This window comes from Pantherophis guttatus, chromosome 1 (assembly GCF_059756535.1).
Source record: "Pantherophis guttatus breed Tessera chromosome 1, ASM5975653v1, whole genome shotgun sequence".
Lineage (NCBI taxonomy): Eukaryota > Metazoa > Chordata > Lepidosauria > Squamata > Colubridae > Pantherophis > Pantherophis guttatus.
The window spans coordinates 113,097,358-113,115,902 of NC_142063.1; the positions used below are offsets into that span (position 1 = coordinate 113,097,358).

Here is an 18,545-nt window from a genome sequence, read left to right on the forward strand (position 1 = left end):
TATGAGTATAGCACTTCAAATAACACTCATCAGTTGCTGCTTGGCACTCTGTATTTGCTATTGGGTGGAATCCAATTTTAACTTTTTTTCCCCCCAGAGAACTTTTTTTTAACAGAGATCCTGAATTACCAAGCTTAAAAGGGCAAATCTGGGTCAGGGCTAATTTGTGCTTTTGATAGTGTTCTGAAGTGACAACTATTAACCTTCCCCTACAAAACAGCAGCATAAGCTGTGCATCTCACAAGTATTCAAAGACACAGAAAATTATGCACCTGATCAATTCCATCTTAGACTGCCAAAGGTTCCTGCACATATTCCTGGATTCTTCAAAAAAGACTTTTGCAAAAGAAAATGGTCATAATGTAGTCACCTTTATGATAATGCAATTTTTTAAGATGATTATATCTTAAATTTGCAATGAAGGGCAAATGATGCAGATGTTTCTCTTAATGTCAGGTGGAATGTATTAGCGTACTTGTTTTTATTAATTACTCACTGCAAGTTTATGTATGTAAATTCTTACACCTCGTTAGAAAGAAATATCTTTTACTTTTGTTTATGTAATCTCTCTCAGAAGATTACCTGGAGAAATGACATTGGGAAAAATAAATTTTTCTCTAATAAATGTGGCAGCTTTCTCTTAATATCTCAAGACACCCCCTAAATGTTTTGAACCAATTTATCTTTATAAGTTATTTGAATGACTTTGCAGAACAAAAATGGTTACTATTGAGCTTCAGTTTGTACAATTGATCAGTGAAACCATCTGCCTCCAGAAGTTGTGGGTGCTCCAACACTGGAGGTTTTTAAGAAGAGATTGGACAACCATTTGTCTGAAATGGTATAGTTTCCTGCCTGAGCAGGGGTTTGAACTAGAAAACCTCCATTGTCCCTTTCAACCCGGTTGTTCTGTTAATCTCCCCCCTCGACCATTGAAAATTACCCTCTAATGCCTCAAAACCATGACAAGATAAAATCAAATACCCCCATCTTCATGCTATTCAGGTTTATCTTCTTTCTCTTGTTTCATGCCCTCCATAACTACCCAGAAATAAATAGTACTGAAGTCAATGTGCTTCATATTTTTTCTCAGTTTATTTTAATATGGCTGTTTTCAGCTTTGTCACTGTTTGGAGGGGAGAAAAGAATGAAGAAAGGGACATTTTAAAATCTCTACGACATTTTCCTTCAAAGAAATTGTAGGAAGTTAGCACCCACCCCTCTCCTGGAAGAGTGAAATATTTTAGGAAATATGAAAAAGGCAGAATATTATATTTCCCTGGGAGAAGCATGTTCCCTGGGAGAAGCAGCTCCCACCTTCCTGCCCCCCACCCTTTGTTAATGGGACAGAGGCAGAAACCCAATCCTTAGTCAAAGGACATTTGCAACACAATAGCAACAGAAACTAACACAATGGGACCCATCTAGACGAGGCTCACCACATGGCACCTGGGAAGATTGCATCAGCCAGCAAGACCCCCACCCCCTGGGAGTCTGACAACCAATCAGGATACTCTTTTGGGGCCCCAAGAAATGCAGAGCCAGAGAGAGCATAAAAACCCGAGGATTTACTGTATCTGCCCTTTTCTGTTCAGGAACTCAAGCCATGTGATCCTGTCCACCATTAAACCATCTTTCCAAGCAGTCTCCATGTTTCCAGTGTCTGTTTTCCCCACTTGGAGCAGAACCCAGAAGGATGTTTCTTCCAACAAAATAAAATGCTGGAGGAGAATGTTATCATTTCTATTTTTTATCTGACTGAGTAAGGCAAAAAAAGGCAGGAGAGAAACTTTCAAGGTTAATGAAGTGTTAGTTTCTTTTCTACAAGCCCTGGAAAGATTACCTGCTGCTGACTCTCTCCTCTTCTTTACAGCTATTGTTCTCTCATTTGTGGGATTCCAAAATATTATAATTATCTTTGCATATATGATTTTAAAATATTCTGTTACTTTTAAGGCAATTAACACAATAGTGTTAATGTTCATTCCCTTCTTTTCTTTCTCTCCTTAAGTCAGTAGAAAGATATGCAATTACAATTTGTGCTGCCCTAATGACTGTGCTCTAACCTGCTTCAGTGATGAGACTGATGAGCATTCTTACAGCTTTACCGGGGAGCAATTTACAGAATATGATTGGTGGATCTCTTCATTTCCTAAATTCACCCAGCCAGAAAAACGATTCTCCTTAACATGTGGTTAAACGATTAGGAGCAGATGCCTGGATTTAGTCATTTTTCAGTGAGAGTTCTTCAGTTCTGAGTGAGAGGTTGCTACACAAAGATGCTCTGCAACAGTAAACCTGTCACTTGTGCCTTTTCTAAAACAGCCTTGGGTGATAGACTGTTGGGGTAGAGGAATCATGTGGACTGAAGCAAGAGGGAGCTTGCATGGCACACCAAGAGACTTCTCTCCTGCTGTTTTATCCTGGGCTTCTATCTTTCAAGTGGACTCTATCTCTCATCAGAGGATAGATGGGCAAATTGACAGAACTCTTGTCAATTTTACCCAGCTTCCAAATATTCCAAATCTATTAGTGCGATTGTGGCTAGTAGAAATCCAAAATGGTTCTGGAAGAACCCAAAATGTTTCCCTCTTGTAGCAATACAAACACTAGAAAGCCAGCCTTGTCAGTGGAAGCAGTGGAAACCATATGCAATCAGTTGGGATGAAACCAGCCATCCATTGTTGACAGAACTCAACCTCTTTCCCATTTTAATCAAACCTTCCATTTGACAGCTCAAGTCACTATTTAAAACACAGATGCAATGCTGTTTCAAAACACTGCTTAACATTGCTAAAAATTGGTCTAATGGTTTTCTAAAAGAATCCTAGACTCTTTCCCATAAGGACCTCACATAATGCCAGAGTGGTGATTTGCAAAGGCCAGTCAGGCATCATGTAGGCAGATGACTCTGCAGAAGCCAAAGGCCTAAATTTTCCAGCAGCCCAAGTCAAAAATGAATACTATATGAAACACTGTGTTTAGCAATTTGTGAGGTTTGCAGTGGTGGAAAGCCCCAGTAAGAACATACATTCAATATGTATGTATGGACTATTGTAACGCTCTCTACATGGGGCTCCCCTTGAGGAGCACTCGGAGGCTCCAACTGGCGCAGAGTGCGGCCGTGTGGGTGGTGATGGGAGCGACATGGCGCTCCCATGTAACACCTCTCCTGCGCGAGCTGCACTGGCTCCCAGTGGTCTTCCGAGTGCGCTTCAAGGTTTTGGTTATCACCTTTAGAGCGCTCCATGGCTTAGGACCTGGCTATTTACGGGACTGCCTGCTACCACCAATAGCCTCCCACCGACCAGTACGCTCCCATAGAGAGGAACTCCTCCAGGTGCCGTCAGCCAAACAATGTCGACTGGAGGCCCCCAGGGGGAGAGCCTTCTCTGTGGGGGAACCTACTATCTGGAACGAGCTCCCCCTGGAGATACGGAGGATCCCGGATCTGCGTACCTTCCGTTGCGCGCTCAAGACTTTCTTGTTTCATCAGGCTGGCCTGACCTAAGTCTTTCCCTTTTTTAAATGGAAATTTTAAATTTGGTTTTAAAGTATTGGGGTTTTAAATTTGTTCAGCCAAATTATTTAATTCGTTTTATTCTATTTTAAATTTTGTATTTACATTGTTTTATTTTATGGCTATTCACCGCCCTGAGTCCTTTGGGAGTAGGGCGGTATACAAATTCAATAAAAACAAAAACAAAACAAAAAACAATATTCTGTCACATCATGACCTATATTGTTAACAAGGCATTGTAGAATGCATGTATACTGGTAGCAAGTCTTGTAGGATTCAGAACAGAAAAAATCATAAAAATAGAAATGCTAAATAATGTGGACTGGGGAACAAGGCAAAGGCTCCATCACGAGCATGAGTCCCTTAAAAGGTCAATAGGGCATTTTCTTTTTTTTCTTTTTTCTTTTTTTTAATTTTTTATTGTTTAAAAAAGAAAAACAACAGTAAAATACAAACAAACATAAATACAATAAAACAATACGAAAAACAAACCAACATCAAAAAGAACATAAATTTGTTGCATTGGTGGGTTATTTTCCTATTCCACCTGTTTTTCTCTATACATATCTATACATATCTATTTTACGTATTCATTTATTTACATAGTTATACACAAATCAATTGTAATCTATTTCTTGCTTAGCTACCTGTGGCTCCTGCTTAGTCATTCAGGCTACATTATTTTCCTATATTTATCTTTCCCTCTAACCAGGAATACCATCTCTGCCAAATGTCAATAGGGCATTTTCATGCTGTAATTACTGGGACTGAATCACTTTTTATCTATAAATAACATGTTACAAAATCCTGTGTGGAAAATATGTCTATTGAATAAAGAGCTAAAGCATTTGGAGATATTACAACAAAGTATAGTTTATTGGTATGCAGAGATTTACAGGTTACTGAGTTCCTGGCCAAACAAATGTTTAAGAGTTACCAGGTCTACAGGGTTATAGATTATAAGTCTTTATAAGAATTTATTATACAATCCTCATACAAAGAATGCTATATCAGATTAGGTGAGGGAGCTGGCCTTACTGTGGTAGCCATTCTGGTGACTGAAAATGTTTATACTTCCAAACATGTCTCCTCTTCTGTCTAATACTAGCACTAGTTATCATAAACAATTGTTGTTTGCTATGTTCATAAAGGGACTCTTTTTTACACTGCTAGAAAATACAATAGCCTGCTTTATCCCAAAGGTAGCTTTCTTTCAGAAGGCAACTGGAATTTCTTTTTTTGCTAGAAGACTTTTCGCTTCTCATCCAAGAAACTTCTTCAGTTCTGACTGAATGAAGAATGGAAGGATTTGTAGTTCTTGCAGGCATCTGGTCATTTCTTTCTGAACATCTGGTCTTTGAAGACATTCTCTCAGAGAGTGCTAATGGCCAGATGACTGCAAGGAATGGTACCTGTTCTTTGATAAGGATATCATGTGGTCTTGCAGGAAATTTAGATCAAGGATGTAAGACCCAAGAAAACATCCAAGAACATAAATGAGCAAAATAGATTAAAAAAAAAAAAACCCTCCCCAAAATTGAGTTTCTCTGACTAAACTAGTTATATCAGAGCTACAATTTGAAGGATATGAATCGGAGAAATGATTCACAAGGAAGGATAGGCTTGGGGAGGTACTAGTTATAGCCGTTTCCTTTTGGTATCTTATGTCTTTCATACGTATGAAATATATCCTGTTTCTTTTCTGCCTTTTACTTTGAAATGCAAAACTGTGTTGGGTATGGATGGGATGGTGGCAAAGAGATATAGAAAATGTATCCTTCTTTGCTTCCATCCAATGATTGTCCGGAGTTTTGCAATGCAAACTGTACAGCAGCTAAATAAACAATGAGACCAGAGTCCATGAAATGCAAAAGAAGAGAAGTTCGAATACACCCTCCGAAGATCTAATAATTAGAAAGATATCAGATTGCGCCCAGATGGATAAAATGACATTGGAACTGAAAGGACAGATGGATTCGGACTTTTAGTAATATGGGAAAAATGGTGTAATTGGATTGAAGATAGAAAAAACGGGAAATAACAGATAGTAGATTTTGTAAAATTATATAGAGTATAGGAGAATATTACTGTGATGATACGTAAATGGTCACAGACATGCACAAGAGTTGAATAAGAATTGTTTAATTGTTAAAACCCAGTAAAACTCAAATGGAAAAAAAAAAGAAATGCAAAAGAACTGTCTTTCACAAAACATATCTCGCATGCAATCCACATTTTTAAATCGCATTTTAACAGGCCTCTATCGCGGGACAGAGACCAATTGTCAAATTGCCTAATTCGACTCTCTCAGGTAGCTAAACCACAATGCGGCTGACACAAAGGCTTCCCCTACTGAAAGAGCGTTGGTTCATTGGCTCTGTCAGCAGATTAAACCATCTCCTTTCCGGGTAATAAGAAAAACCCATTGAATCACCACCACCCCTCCTCCACACGTTCATGGTATAACCTGAACGGACCATTGAGCGGACGCAATTTCCGGCTTTTTCCCGGAAACTTCACTTGACGGCATTATAGTAGTACGTTCTTCTGTTCTTCCTTCTCCCGGCTTCTCCCAGGTACATCATTATGGTCAGAGAGGCGAATTGCTTAAAGCCTTTCTCGCGAGAAAATAGGAAGCCCCTTTCCCGCCCCGCCCTCCTCTTTGGAACGGCGCTCTCAGGGGGTGGAGGGTCGCTGGGTGTCCGCGCGACGCCTTCTCTCTCTCTCTCCCTCCCTCCCTCCCCCACCCCCAGCGCGCGCATCAGCTGGCGGGGGGCGGGGGGAAGGGAAACAATGCTTCCCCTCCAAGGCCGCCCGCGCTGGGGAGGCTGCCGGCGTTCGCTCCGCTCTGGAAGGCTCCACCCTTGTGACGGGAGCCTCAGGGCTGAGTCAGGGGGGACCCTTCGTAGGAGCATCGGGTTTAAAATGAATCTCAATCAGGGGTCCTCCGGATGCAAGTCCCAGGATTGAGCGGGCTGACTGGGAATTATGGAGATTGTAGTAGATTACTGTAATGCAACATATCGGGAGGGCACAAGGTTGGGGCAAGAGTGTATCAGTGGCCAAACAGGTTCCAGGGTAAATGTTTAATTCACATTAAAAAGGGTGGGTGATTGTGTTCTTTTGAGTGTATTAATAAGCTTGGGAGAGGTGTGCCAGTTGCTTTGTTGTGTTGTAATTTGTCACTAAAATTATAGTGCAAGAGTGACTATTTGTGATAGGTTCTATTGTCATTTATCTCATGCAGCACCAAATTTATCTGCCCTTCATCTCTGTTGGACCCCAGGTGGGCACTTCAAATTTGGCAGATGTGGGCGCCATTCTGAGGTATTTGTGTATGCTTCACGTATCTTTCGGGGTATAAAGAGCAACTTCCATGGAAGTTAAAAGTTTTGCAGATGTCATTTTTTTCTACTGGTAATTGATAACTGACTCCTCTTCTTTTGCTGTTCTCAGGTGTACCATGAAAGTTATTCCCAGGTCTATAACTTTCAAAATTTTTAAGATGACAGACATATCAATAGATAATATTGGCTTGCAGAGGGGATTCCTCTGATACACCTGAAATATACTTTGCACAGGAAATGATTTCACAGGCTCTTCTTTTCCAATTAGACAATTTCTTCCTGGGGTCAAGGGCGTTGACAAATAGGAGTAGTCCTGTACTTGTATCATTATATATGAGAAAGTGTTGTCCTGATTTAATCTTATCATCTTTAACTTCTATTTTCATTCTTTGTATTTTTATGTTCGATGGGTATTCATTTTTATTGTTTTATGGAATTTTATATCAGGAGGGTTTTATCTGATTTATGTTCTACATAAGCCTCCAAGAGTCTTTTCATTGTAGTGGGATGACAGTGTGATTAATACTTAAAATATTTAAGTATTAATCACACTGTCATCCCACTGCAATGGTATAAAGAAGATCTGGGGATGTTAGCTAAATATTTATTCAAAAAAGAACTTTAAAAACTATTTCTGTCTTACACATTTTCTTGGAAATATTAATTATATTGTGCACAAACAAGTTGTCAGAAGCACACTTTCACTTTCAAGTTATATGTAAAGCATTTTCTTTGTTATTCATAAACTTAGAGTAAGAATTAGTGTTCAATACAGAGGATTGAGCACTAATATCCTTAGCCAGAGGATATTTAGTATTCACTTTGGGAACCATATATGCTTTATATGTAAAGCATTTTCTTTGTTATTCATAAACTTAGAGTAAGAATTAGTGTTCAATACCGAGGATTGAGCACTAATATCCTTAGCCAGAGGATATTTAGTATTCACTTTGGGAACCATGAAAGCAAATACAAACTTGGCGCTTTTTTTTTCAGATACTGATGGTGACTCTTCAGAAACAAGTCCATGAAACATTTTGTTTGAACCAAAGGTAGAACAATCAGTAGCAGAGAGTAAGAGGAGATATATATATATATGTGTGTGTGTGTGTGTGTGTGTGTGTGTGTTTCTTCTAGCCAGGTTTTCCCTACGTAACCAAGGTTTTTCTGCAGCACCAGCTCAGTAGAATCACATCCACTCGATTCTGGGCTTTTTTCTTTTCTAACAGCTAGCAAGCTCTTCTTGCTAGGTGGGAGACCTAAATAGATCTATTTCTAGCTCGTTTGCTTTCATCAGTAGGCCACACCCATATCTTATCTAGCAGGATATCTTATCTTGCTAGCTGTTAGAAAAGAAAAAAGCCCAGAATCGAGTGGATGTGATTCTACTGAGCTGCTGCTGCAAAAAAACCTTGGTTATGTAGGGAAAACCTGGCTAGAAGAAAAACACACACAAACCCTACGAAGAAGTAAGAAAATTTATATATATATATATATATATATATATATATATATATATATATATATATATATATATATAAGTTTAATATCAGTTTTGATATATACCTCAATTTAACTCCGATATCTCAGGCTCTTGTAAACCAGACAGAATTCATGGGTAACAGGACATATAAAAGAGACAATTATGAATATATATGTCCTGTTACCCATGAATTCTATCTGATTATATATGTGTATATATATATATATATATATATATGTATGTATGTATGTATGTATGTATGTATGTATGTATATATATATATAAAACCAGAATTGAGATACTTGAATCAAATAAAAGAGATTAAACTATATGTGATCCATGATTATATTTCCTTGCTATTTTAAAAGACATTGTAGCTGCAATAGGATTTTTACCTTTCTGTAGTTAACTTCCTTTCCTCATGCCATTTCCTTTTGAAATTAATGCTTCATAACAATGATTTTGATTGCCAAAATAATTTTTATACAAGTACTCCTCAACGTATGACTGGTTGTTTAATGACCGTTCATAGTTATGATAGACTTTTAAAAAGTTACTTATGACCCTGCCTCAAAGTTACGACTACCATACACACACACACACACACACACTGGTTGGTGTTTTCAGCTTCGTGCTTCTAGGATGCTCTAGGAGCATTTGCTGACCATAACATGACCATGGAGTGGGGCATATATATATGACGTTTTCGCGGGTGTTTGTATGTAGGTCTTTGGTTATTCGGGTTTTCTCCCGCATAAAACTGGAAGTGTCTTGGCAACGTTTCGACGAAGTCTCATTCGTCATCTTCAGGCTGGTGTTTTCGGCTTTGTGCTTCTAGGAGCATGAAGCCGAAAACACCAGCCTGAAGATGACGAATGAGACTTCGTCGAAACGTCGCCAAGACACTTCCAGTTTTATGTGGGAGAAAACCCGAATAACCAAAGACCTACATACAAACACCCGCGAAAACCTCAGAAAACACACACACACACATATATATACACACACACACACACACACACAAACTGGAGGCTCTGCTGGGTGGGACAGGGAGCGAGGAGATGGGGGAAGTTCAGAAGAGTGCACAAGGTCCTTGAAACTGATTGGATTTTCAATCTTTTGAAGCCTCGCCACTCTGGAGCTGAAAATCCTCGTTGGCTGAAAATTCTGCTTGAATTTTGGCATGGAATATTTTCAGCCAGCTCCCAGAATTGAGAGGGAATCCTTTCAACTCAGGGGGGTAGTTGAAAATGCCCCATGCAAAATCCTGCTTAGGCTTCAGCATAAAGTTTTTTTCAGCTAAGTCTCAGAGATGAGAGGGAGACCTCTTGGCAAGAGCAGCAGCAGCTTGGAACCTTCCCTGCTGGTTTCCCTGTTGACTTTCTGGAGAAGCCAGCAGGGAAGATTGCAAATGAGTTCTTGGCAACTAGTCATAAACGTAGACAGGTTTCCAAGTGCCCAGATTGCAGTCATGTGACAGGAGGGGTGGAGGGGTTTCTTTGTTGCCTATAACTTCAAGTCTGTAAGTCCCTCCATTCAGCACCTTCATAACTTTAAACGGTTGCTGATCGAATAGTCATAAGTTGAAGACTACCTGTATATGTGGCTTGAGGAAAGCTGCTTAAAAAACTGTGGAAACAGAATAAGAAGACGCTTTGTTTACAAAATCTGTTTACATATTGCAAACATCAAATTGTCTGGCTCTAGTGAAGGGGTGGGCAAATGTGGTCCTTTTACAACCCATGGACTTCAACTCCCAGAATTCCTGAGACAGCTTGGCCGTCTCATGAATTCTGGGAGTTGAAATCCACAGGTTGTAAAAGGGCCACATTTGCCCACCCCTGCTCTAATGGATCACAAAAGACCACTTTGTCCAGGATAAGTCAATTGGAAACTTCATTGGTTGCTTCAGTGTAGTTTTTATTGTACAGAGAAGCTGCTTATGTGATTATTAAATCATAATAATAAGGTTTGGAAAGATGTTGCAATGACGCTAAAGGACTGATAACATATCAATGGGGAAAATAATAGAAAGTAACAAGAAGTTGAAAAACGTATTCTGATTTCTGCTGAAAAATCAAGAGTGATTGTCTGTCTTGACTTACCTTAAGCTTTGTTTGCGTGTCAGTGAATAATAATAATGAATCAAAAATCTCTCTTACCTGTTAGAAGGTTCTTTGAAACCATAATTTTCAAAAGGGGGATAAAGATTTATTTATTTTGAACAGGAAAGTGTTATTTAATGCCAATAGCTTTGTACATTTACAATTGTGCAATAATTGGGGAAATTCAGCAAAAAAAGATACTGAATTTTCTTTGCTCTAAAAATGAAAACAAGTGATTTAAAAGGATTCTGCACAAGACAAGATTAATTAAAGATTTTTTTAAAAAATTACCATATTTTTCAGAGTATAAGACACACCTTTTCCCCCCTAAAAGGGGGTGAAAATTTAGGTGCGTCTTATAAACCAAATGTAGCCCCGCCCACCCACTGGCCCCCACCCTTTGGCCTGTGCGTCGCAGCAGTTACCTCCTTGCAAGCAAACAGCAAGAAAGAACAGCTCCTTTCAGCTTCAGCACAGATGGGCTGATTCTCAGCTGATTTGCTCTCAGCTGTTTTGTGCAGGGCTCTGCTGCATGCTGCAAAGAGGTAAATTGCTGGAGCAGATTTTTTTTTTCCCTTGTGCTAATCAAGCTATGCTGAAAATGAAACTGAAAGTAAAGCAGGCAGTATGCTGTTTGCTGTAACCAGGCAAAATTGCTCAGAGGCAGAGGGAGATTTCTTTTTCCTCACCAAAAAAGGTAGGTACAAACAATGAGAAATTTAGGGCAAAAGAGGAGAGTTCAAGATTTTAAAACACAAAAGGAGAAAAGGAGAAAGAAAAAGGCAAAAATAAAAATGGGACGGGAGAAAAAGAAATGAAAGAGAAAGATGTTATACATATTTAGAATTGAAATAGGAATAGTAGTAAGAATTAAATGGGAAATCATGATTGTATAAATGAAATGATAATAATTGGAATATTTGTCTTTGTATTTTTGAAATCTAGACAATAAGTTTTTATTTTTATTTTTTTTAGAAATATGAATAGGTATAAACTGTAACAATTGAAATACCTTTAATGGTATATAGTGGTGAAAGTAAAAAGGATTAAATTGTATCTTGGATAATAGCTAGAACATTTTTAAATTTAATTAGGGAAATTGTAACGATTGAAATATTTTAAATTATATATTGTGATGAAAGTAGAAATGATTAAGTTGTGATTTGGAGGATTATATGAGCAAAACTATTTGGGTTATTGAGAGAGTTTAAGATGTGAAAATGAGTAACAAAGGAGAAAGCTCTATTTAACTAGGGAATTGTAATAATTGAGATATTGTATATTGTGTTGAAAGCAGAAATGGTTAAGTTGTGGTTTGGAGGAATATATGGGGAAATTATTTGTTTATTATTATTGGTAAATATAATTAATTGATTTGTAAGAAATTGGATTGCATGGAAATAATTGGAATATTCATGTTCATATTGATTAATATACAAAAAAAGATAGTTATATAACTAATTGATTTATATTAAAATGTTGAATTTGTATTAAACAATTGTAATATTACATAATTAACCAATGTGAGGATGGATATAAAAATAGATGACAATGGGAAGGGGTATAATATAGAACAGAAGGGAAAAATTGAATTTGATTAAGATTAGAGATAAGGATGAAGGGTAATATTGGTTTTTTTAAAAAAATAGATGAGGAATAAATATGGCAAAAAGGAAATATAGAAATTGTAAATTTAATTGAAATGACTAAACACTTTAAATTTGTGAACCGGCCAAATACTCTGTTCAAAGAAAATACATTGTATGTTTGTATGCGTGTTTGTCTAAAAAAAAACAAAAAGCTTTTTATTAAAAAAACAAAAGCAAAAAAGGTAGGTGCGTCTTATACTCCAAAAAATACGGTACATTGAAAATGAAGGACATTTTATATATTTGTCCTAATTGTTTTGCTAAAGTACTGGTTACCATACTATATTTCTGAACAACTGGTTTTCTTATTTCTGCTTTTTACCATTAAGGTTGTAGTGTTAGATTGAGCCAAAAGCCGAAAACCTCCTTGCTGCACAGGAATGTTGTAAATTCTTAAACTGATCCTATTTGCTCAATTAACAGGCTTGTGGATTAAGATGGCAAAATTCAAATGGAGATTATTGTGCAAAATCTCCTTCCTGTCCTTCAGCCATTATATTTTCTGTCTAGCCACCATACAATCTATAAAGCTGCATAAACCATTACTGAGTAGTTATTGGGTATTCTTCCTAAAACATACAGTAACTTGAAGCAGAGATTATTTAGAATATTTTAGTTCACCTTTGTGTCTTTTCATTTCTTCCTGTTACTTAGTTTTTGGAAGATTTATATTTTTTTTTCTTGCTCATCTTTGGTCACACAATGAATGCTGTACAATATTCCCATTATTCGCAATAGGTGCTGGAGAGATTGTATTTAATTGCGTCTGTCTTGCCTTTTGTGAAGGTTTAAACCGTTAATTAAAGGAGGCTAATTTATGAATGAAACCAGGCCTGTAATAGTCCTAATTAAAAGCAGGAGGCTAGATCTGATGATGCTGGAGGGGAAGAAAACAGATAACTGAAACTTTCTTTGTCATCTTTCCCTGGTGTAAATGGAGACGATGTTACTCATAAATTAGTAAAGGTGTGATAAAAAATATAAGTAAATAAAATATTGTTTATGTTGGAAGGTGGTGGGCTTGGAGCCTTTGCAGGAGTACAGAATTTAGAAGCATTGGGTCAGATCGTAATAAGCTCACCACATGACATTATCAGTTGCTACATTATGACTGTAAAGGTCAGGCTGTGATTTACAATATTTTCTTTATCATTTCTACTATAGATGTACCAAAACTGTATAATCTGTAATATTGATCTGTTTGGGGCTCTACTGCAGTGCTTTGTCAAAGAGCCCAAGGATCATTATAGTTCCTGTGTTTCAATACAGTATACTTTCTTGCATCTATCTCCAGTTGTTTTGGTTCCTCTTTTAAGGTGGATAATGCAGTAGTTTGTATGATATATTTACCTACATATACAGTACTTAATAAAGACGCATATAGCCTTATTGGACAGAACCCTCTGTTATTGGTCTGACACTTATATGTAAAGTTACTCTTCATATTAATATGCAAAAGGATATTCAAATTAATATGAGAAAGGATGAGTAATTATTAGGCTGTCCTCTGATATAATTTTTGACTGCGGATATGGCTTCGCTAAACTGAAAATTGTCCTGCAACCAAATACACTTGGATGATGATATGAAATTAGTAACCATCTTCTTTTTCTCTTAATCCCAAAGGAATTGATGAACTCTCCCAAAAGATGGAGACCTTCAGAGATAAAACTGTAGATGAATTGAAAGAACTTCAGGAAAACTCGGAAGAGATTGAACGGTTGGCATTGGAGTCGGATGAGGTAATCATTCATGTACATGAAAGTTATTGGAAGAGAGAAACCATTTTTTAAAATGAGCTATATCTGCCTAACATTTCATTTTTCAGGTCCAGAATGTACAGTTGCAAAGGGAGATGGCTCTGGCCACAAACCGTAGTCTCGCGGAGCAAAACCTGAAGTTCCAGGAGCCCTTGGAAACAGGGCGCGCAAACCTCTCCGACAGATATCAAGATCTGCAAAAACTGATAGAGAGATGCCAGGAGCAGAAATCAAAGCTGGGTAAATTTTCAGATGGCTGAGGCTGATGGGGATAAAGGTGGAATAGAATTAGCCAATAGGCTTTCTCTAGCCAAGATGATGATGATGATGATGATGATGATGATGATGATTTACTTTATTCATTAAACATGAAACTCAGTCAATTGAACATTCAAAAATGCATCACAAATACCATTGACTACCATTGACTGGTGCTAATTTTTTTATTATTATTAGTATTCGTATTATCATCATTATCATTATTATTTGCATTTCCTTCATCTTGGTCTTGGGACATGGAATGGCAACAGGGTATGGTTGGCATCTTCTCATCTGGATGCATTTGTTGATACCCCCCAGTGGTCAAGCCTCCACAGCATTGCACTATCATGAGCATCTGGTTAGTCAAAAACTGCACTTGTACTAGCGTTTTGGTTTTAATTGATCACCTTCCCTTCTTCCTTCTTGGTTATGGGTTCAGATTCCATGAGACTAGCTCTTAAAGCAACAGAATTCTTTTAGAAGCTGGTAGCCTTCATGTATACCAGGGGTGTTAAACTCATGTCGTCATGGCAGCGTCACGTGACGTATTGGGACTTTCCCCCCCTTCGCTAAACCAGGCATGGGTGTGGCCAGTGCGTGACGCATCTTGCCTGCGGGCCAGGAGTTTGACAGCCCTGGTGTACAGTATATGTGCAGGACCAGGTGCTTGCATTGAAATGAAAAGAAGAAGAAGAGAGATGTATTTTTGTTTAATTTTTAGGTGTCTCTTTTTTTTTTCTCAGAGCAATTCTCAGCAGCAACAAACCCTGATACCCTGTTAAATCTTCTGAAGGTGGAAGGACTCAAAATCGAAGAAGAATCTGAGGTTAGCCTGTTATTTAAATTCCAGAGGGAATAAATTATTTTAATTGTTTTTATTGACAGAAATTGAACTTTAAAAGTCAGTCTAGCTGAGCTTTCCCACATTTTGTCTTTATTATACAACTCAAGCAAATACCTGTGAGCTTTATATTGCCCTTTAATACATCCCTTATTTACCCTTGAAATTGATATCCGTTACATCTGAAAATTCCATTGGGCTAGTGATGAAAGAAATTGAGTATATTTCCTCATCTTCCTCCTCCTCCTGGAGGTCTGGTAGGTGTTTTGCTGCTATAAATCAGTATTTTTAAACCAGCTTTTGATCCTTCACTACGTGCATAGCATCTAACTAGTTTTCAAGTAAATTTAGTGAGGCATCAAAAGGACATGTTTAATATCTGTCATCTGTCATCTCATCATTTCATCTATTTTGAGGGATTGTTTCACCTAAGCAAAGTTTTGCTTGGAAGGCTAATTGAGATTAGTCCCCTACGCATGAATGGAGCATAGACTAAAATATAGCAGGAAATAAGTTCTCTACATTATTTAGGAATGAAAGGAAATTTATAGAACTTGCACCTTTTACTCAAATTCTTCATGCATTTAACTTAGATCTCATGTGTCTTCCTTGTACTTTCTCTATTGGAGAAGAATAACCATTAGTTTTTCCTTGCATTATCCAACCATTTTCAGGAGATTTTGAATAGCTTGGGTAAGGAAGTCTTATAGTCAGAGAATTAGAATACAGTAGTCCTTGGGGTCTGATGATAATTGGGACTGGCATTTCTGTTGCTAAGCAATGCCACACCGTTTAGCTTGGGAGACACTTAGCCAAACAACTTGGGACCTTCCCTGCTACCTTTCCCATTGGCTTTGCTTATGGGAACCTGCAGGGAAGGCCACAAAGAGTGAACATGTGACTATAAGAGGCTCCCACCTTCGTAAGCACAAGCTGGTTGCCAGGCACCGAGATCATAATCACGTGGCCATGAGGATGCTGGGACAGCTGAAACTTTGAAGCCTCATTGTGAGTATCACTTCTTGCAACTTTGAATGGTCACTAAATAAGTTGTTGTTATCTGTATGTTCCCTTTGATGCAGATGGAAGCATTGTTTTAATATCTTTGTTTTTGTTCATTCCAGATGATGGCTGAAAAGTTCCTGGAGGGGGAGGTGCCTTTGGAGACATTTCTTGAGCAGTTTTCTACCATGAGGAAATTATCTCATTTACGACGTGTAAAAGTGGAAAAACTTCAAGAAGTGCTGCAAAAATCTCAGTCCTTGCCGGAGCCAGCAAATGATAATGAATTTAACCACCAGTCTCCTTCCCACATATCTTCTGGACCTATAAATCAGCAGCCACAGAAACGTTCAGTTGGGGAACCAGCCTTTCCTTTACCTTATGGTCTATCTCCTTGTGTTCCAACAGGCCCTTCAGCTTATGGGGCTCTCCAGCCAGGCCCCTTTGGAGGAGGACCAGTTACAGTGGGACACGTTGCCTCCTCTCAACCAAGTGCCCAGCCCCCATTTCCATATAGACCACCCTCAGGTCCTGGATACCCATCTGTTCCTCCAAGTAATCCCGTACCCCAGCCTCAGACAGGTGACCTGGCTTCATCCAGGTACTCTTGGTCTCCATCCAGAACATCGTCTTCTGGGCCAGGGTATCCACAGCCTTCTCTCAGGGCTCCATCAGTAGCACCAGGATTTCCTCAGTCTATGCAGCCTCCCTATTTTCCATCAGGAGGAAGGCCACAATGTCCTTATCCCACTCAACCTTCAGTGGCTGGCTTCCCTGTTCCCTCCCAGCCTCCATATCCTCCAGGTCCAGGTCCATCTTTTGGGTATCAGCCACCACCTCTTCCCCCTCGGGGCCATACTTGGTCTGGATATTAGACCAGCTTTCCAGGCAGTATTTTACATGGTAGCTGATGAAATGATGTCTTGCTAGCTAATGAGCCCCAAGATGAAAATATGGGAGGGTCATCCTGAGAAACATACTATACATAAGCATTACACTGATGGAATAAATGATGGAATAATACTGTTAAGAGCTGCAAAGGAAGGCCGCCGTTTTGTGGTTCTGCTTGTAAGTTTAGTGATGGTAGGCAGCCTTAATGGAATCAGTATTGACCAAACATTCAGTTCAAGCCATAGTATAAAATACATACAAAGACCCAGAGCTCTTATCAGGGCACTGTGCTTGCTAAGCTCTTTAAGGAAGACTTAATTGACAGCAACCTGGATCTGGTTTTGTGTAGGGACGTGTGTATGCGTGTGTGTGTGTGTGTGTGTAGTTTTCTAATTTAGTATATTAGAATATATTAAAAAGTTCTATAAGCCTATATTCCTACAAAGAATCTGATGGAGAAATCAGTAAAGCCTTTCTGATGTAAAACATGCTTTCTAAAGAAGAAGTCTAAGGTTTTCTTGGCATTAGGAAATACCTCCTTGACAGTAATGGTATGTTTGCTAACTGCACAAAGAAAGAAAGGAAAGGAAAAGAAAGAAAAAGAAAAAGTCTTCACCTACTAGTAGCTACAGCAGATTACCAAACATTTGCTGCTGGATGTTCCCATATGGAAGCTTTGGAGAACCCTTGTCAATCTAAGGGAGCATGTTTCTTCATAGAACTGCGTTAACAATGGATGAGGTCAGCACCAAAAGCCAAAACTAGTCTGCTCCGTTATGCTCACCGTCCACCCATTTTGCAATTTGTGGCGAGAGCTTCCACAGAGTCCACAAGGTGCTCCTCTCATCCCACACTGCAATCTGCCATTGATTGGATTCTCATCTTTCTTCTGTAACACTTAAGTAACTTTGCACTTTCTTGATTTCATACCATCAAGCAAGACTTGCCATGACTTCTTCAGTCCATATGCTACCCTTTGAATAATTGCTCTGATTTTGTTTGACCTAAGGAACTTGTGATCTTGGCAATGCTTGGCAGTTGGCTAGCATTATAGACTAATAGAAAGCCAAATCACTATGCATTTTTTATATTGGGGAATAAATGAAGTAATGTCCTACCTACATTATTAAGTGTGACAACCTTCTCAGGAATTTGGATTTGTAGCTTCCATCATATCCAGATCCTTTTCTTTAATAATCTTTTAATTTTACAGAGAATGTAGGAAACAGGCATTTCCCTTGTTTTTGCTCATTGTTCCACTTCGGTTGAGAAGAAGAAACACTGGCTGTCAATTAATAGAATGCAAGAGATGTAATGGAAAACAAAATAGTTTTGCTAAGCACTTTATCCTCTTGCTTGTCTGTAATTTATTTTTTAAAAACAAACAATAGATTTGACTGACTTTCAGACTTGATGGAAACAATTGCATATATGTAATTGATTAGGGTAATAAAATTTGATGAACTGCTTAAAATCGTGTGGCTATGAATTTTGGAAATTAGGCTGGAGCTAATTTATACTTGAAATTTTGTTCACTTTGATTTATATTGTATCAATAAGGCTCTTCATTTTCATCTCGCATGTTCATAACCCTTTTGTACTAGCTGACCTTTACTTTGCTTAAAGATAGATTTTTGTGACAATATCGCCCCCAATGACCAATAGATTTAACTCATCTCCATTCTT

General features: G+C 38.3%; 2 protein-coding genes across 10 annotated transcripts in view; one reads left to right on the forward strand and one right to left on the reverse strand.

The window, feature by feature from the left end:
- LOC148116521 (pepsin A-like) overlaps positions 1 to 6,172 on the reverse strand; it is a 19,605-nt gene extending 13,433 nt beyond the window's left edge. Inside the window, exon 1 of the mRNA XM_087881443.1 lies at positions 5,998 to 6,172. Coding sequence (XP_087737569.1) covers positions 5,998 to 6,050 — 53 coding nt within the window. The 5' untranslated portion in view covers positions 6,051 to 6,172. The remainder of the gene's footprint in view (positions 1 to 5,997) is intronic.
- VPS37C (VPS37C subunit of ESCRT-I) lies at positions 6,009 to 18,333 on the forward strand. Of its 9 annotated transcripts, none has more exons than XM_060687796.2 (7): positions 6,019 to 6,096; positions 6,768 to 6,847; positions 7,864 to 7,919; positions 13,731 to 13,846; positions 13,933 to 14,104; positions 14,869 to 14,951; positions 16,091 to 18,333. In XM_060687796.2, exons 4-7 carry the CDS (start codon positions 13,754 to 13,756, stop codon positions 16,841 to 16,843), a joined length of 1,101 nt encoding a protein of 366 aa, XP_060543779.1. In that variant the 5' UTR covers positions 6,019 to 6,096; positions 6,768 to 6,847; positions 7,864 to 7,919; positions 13,731 to 13,753; the 3' UTR covers positions 16,844 to 18,333. The 9 variants fall into 9 exon arrangements, with proteins under 9 accessions (XP_060543782.1, XP_060543779.1, XP_087737572.1 ...); XM_087881446.1 differs by having other exon boundaries at positions 6,021 to 6,096; positions 7,864 to 7,941; XM_060687795.2 differs by lacking the exon at positions 6,019 to 6,096 and adding an exon at positions 6,179 to 6,598.
- Positions 18,334 to 18,545: the final 212 nt, after the last annotated feature.

Bases quoted from the DNA above. Each gene is read 5' to 3' on its own strand.
- VPS37C (XM_060687799.2), top strand. From the start codon at position 13,754: ATGGAGACCTTCAGAGATAAAACTGTAGATGAATTGAAAGAACTTCAG. The intron at 13,847-13,932 runs GTAATCATTCAT...TTCATTTTTCAG, and splicing joins TGGCATTGGAGTCGGATGAG to GTCCAGAATGTACAGTTGCA. The intron at 14,952-16,090 runs GTTAGCCTGTTA...TGTTCATTCCAG, and splicing joins AAATCGAAGAAGAATCTGAG to ATGATGGCTGAAAAGTTCCT.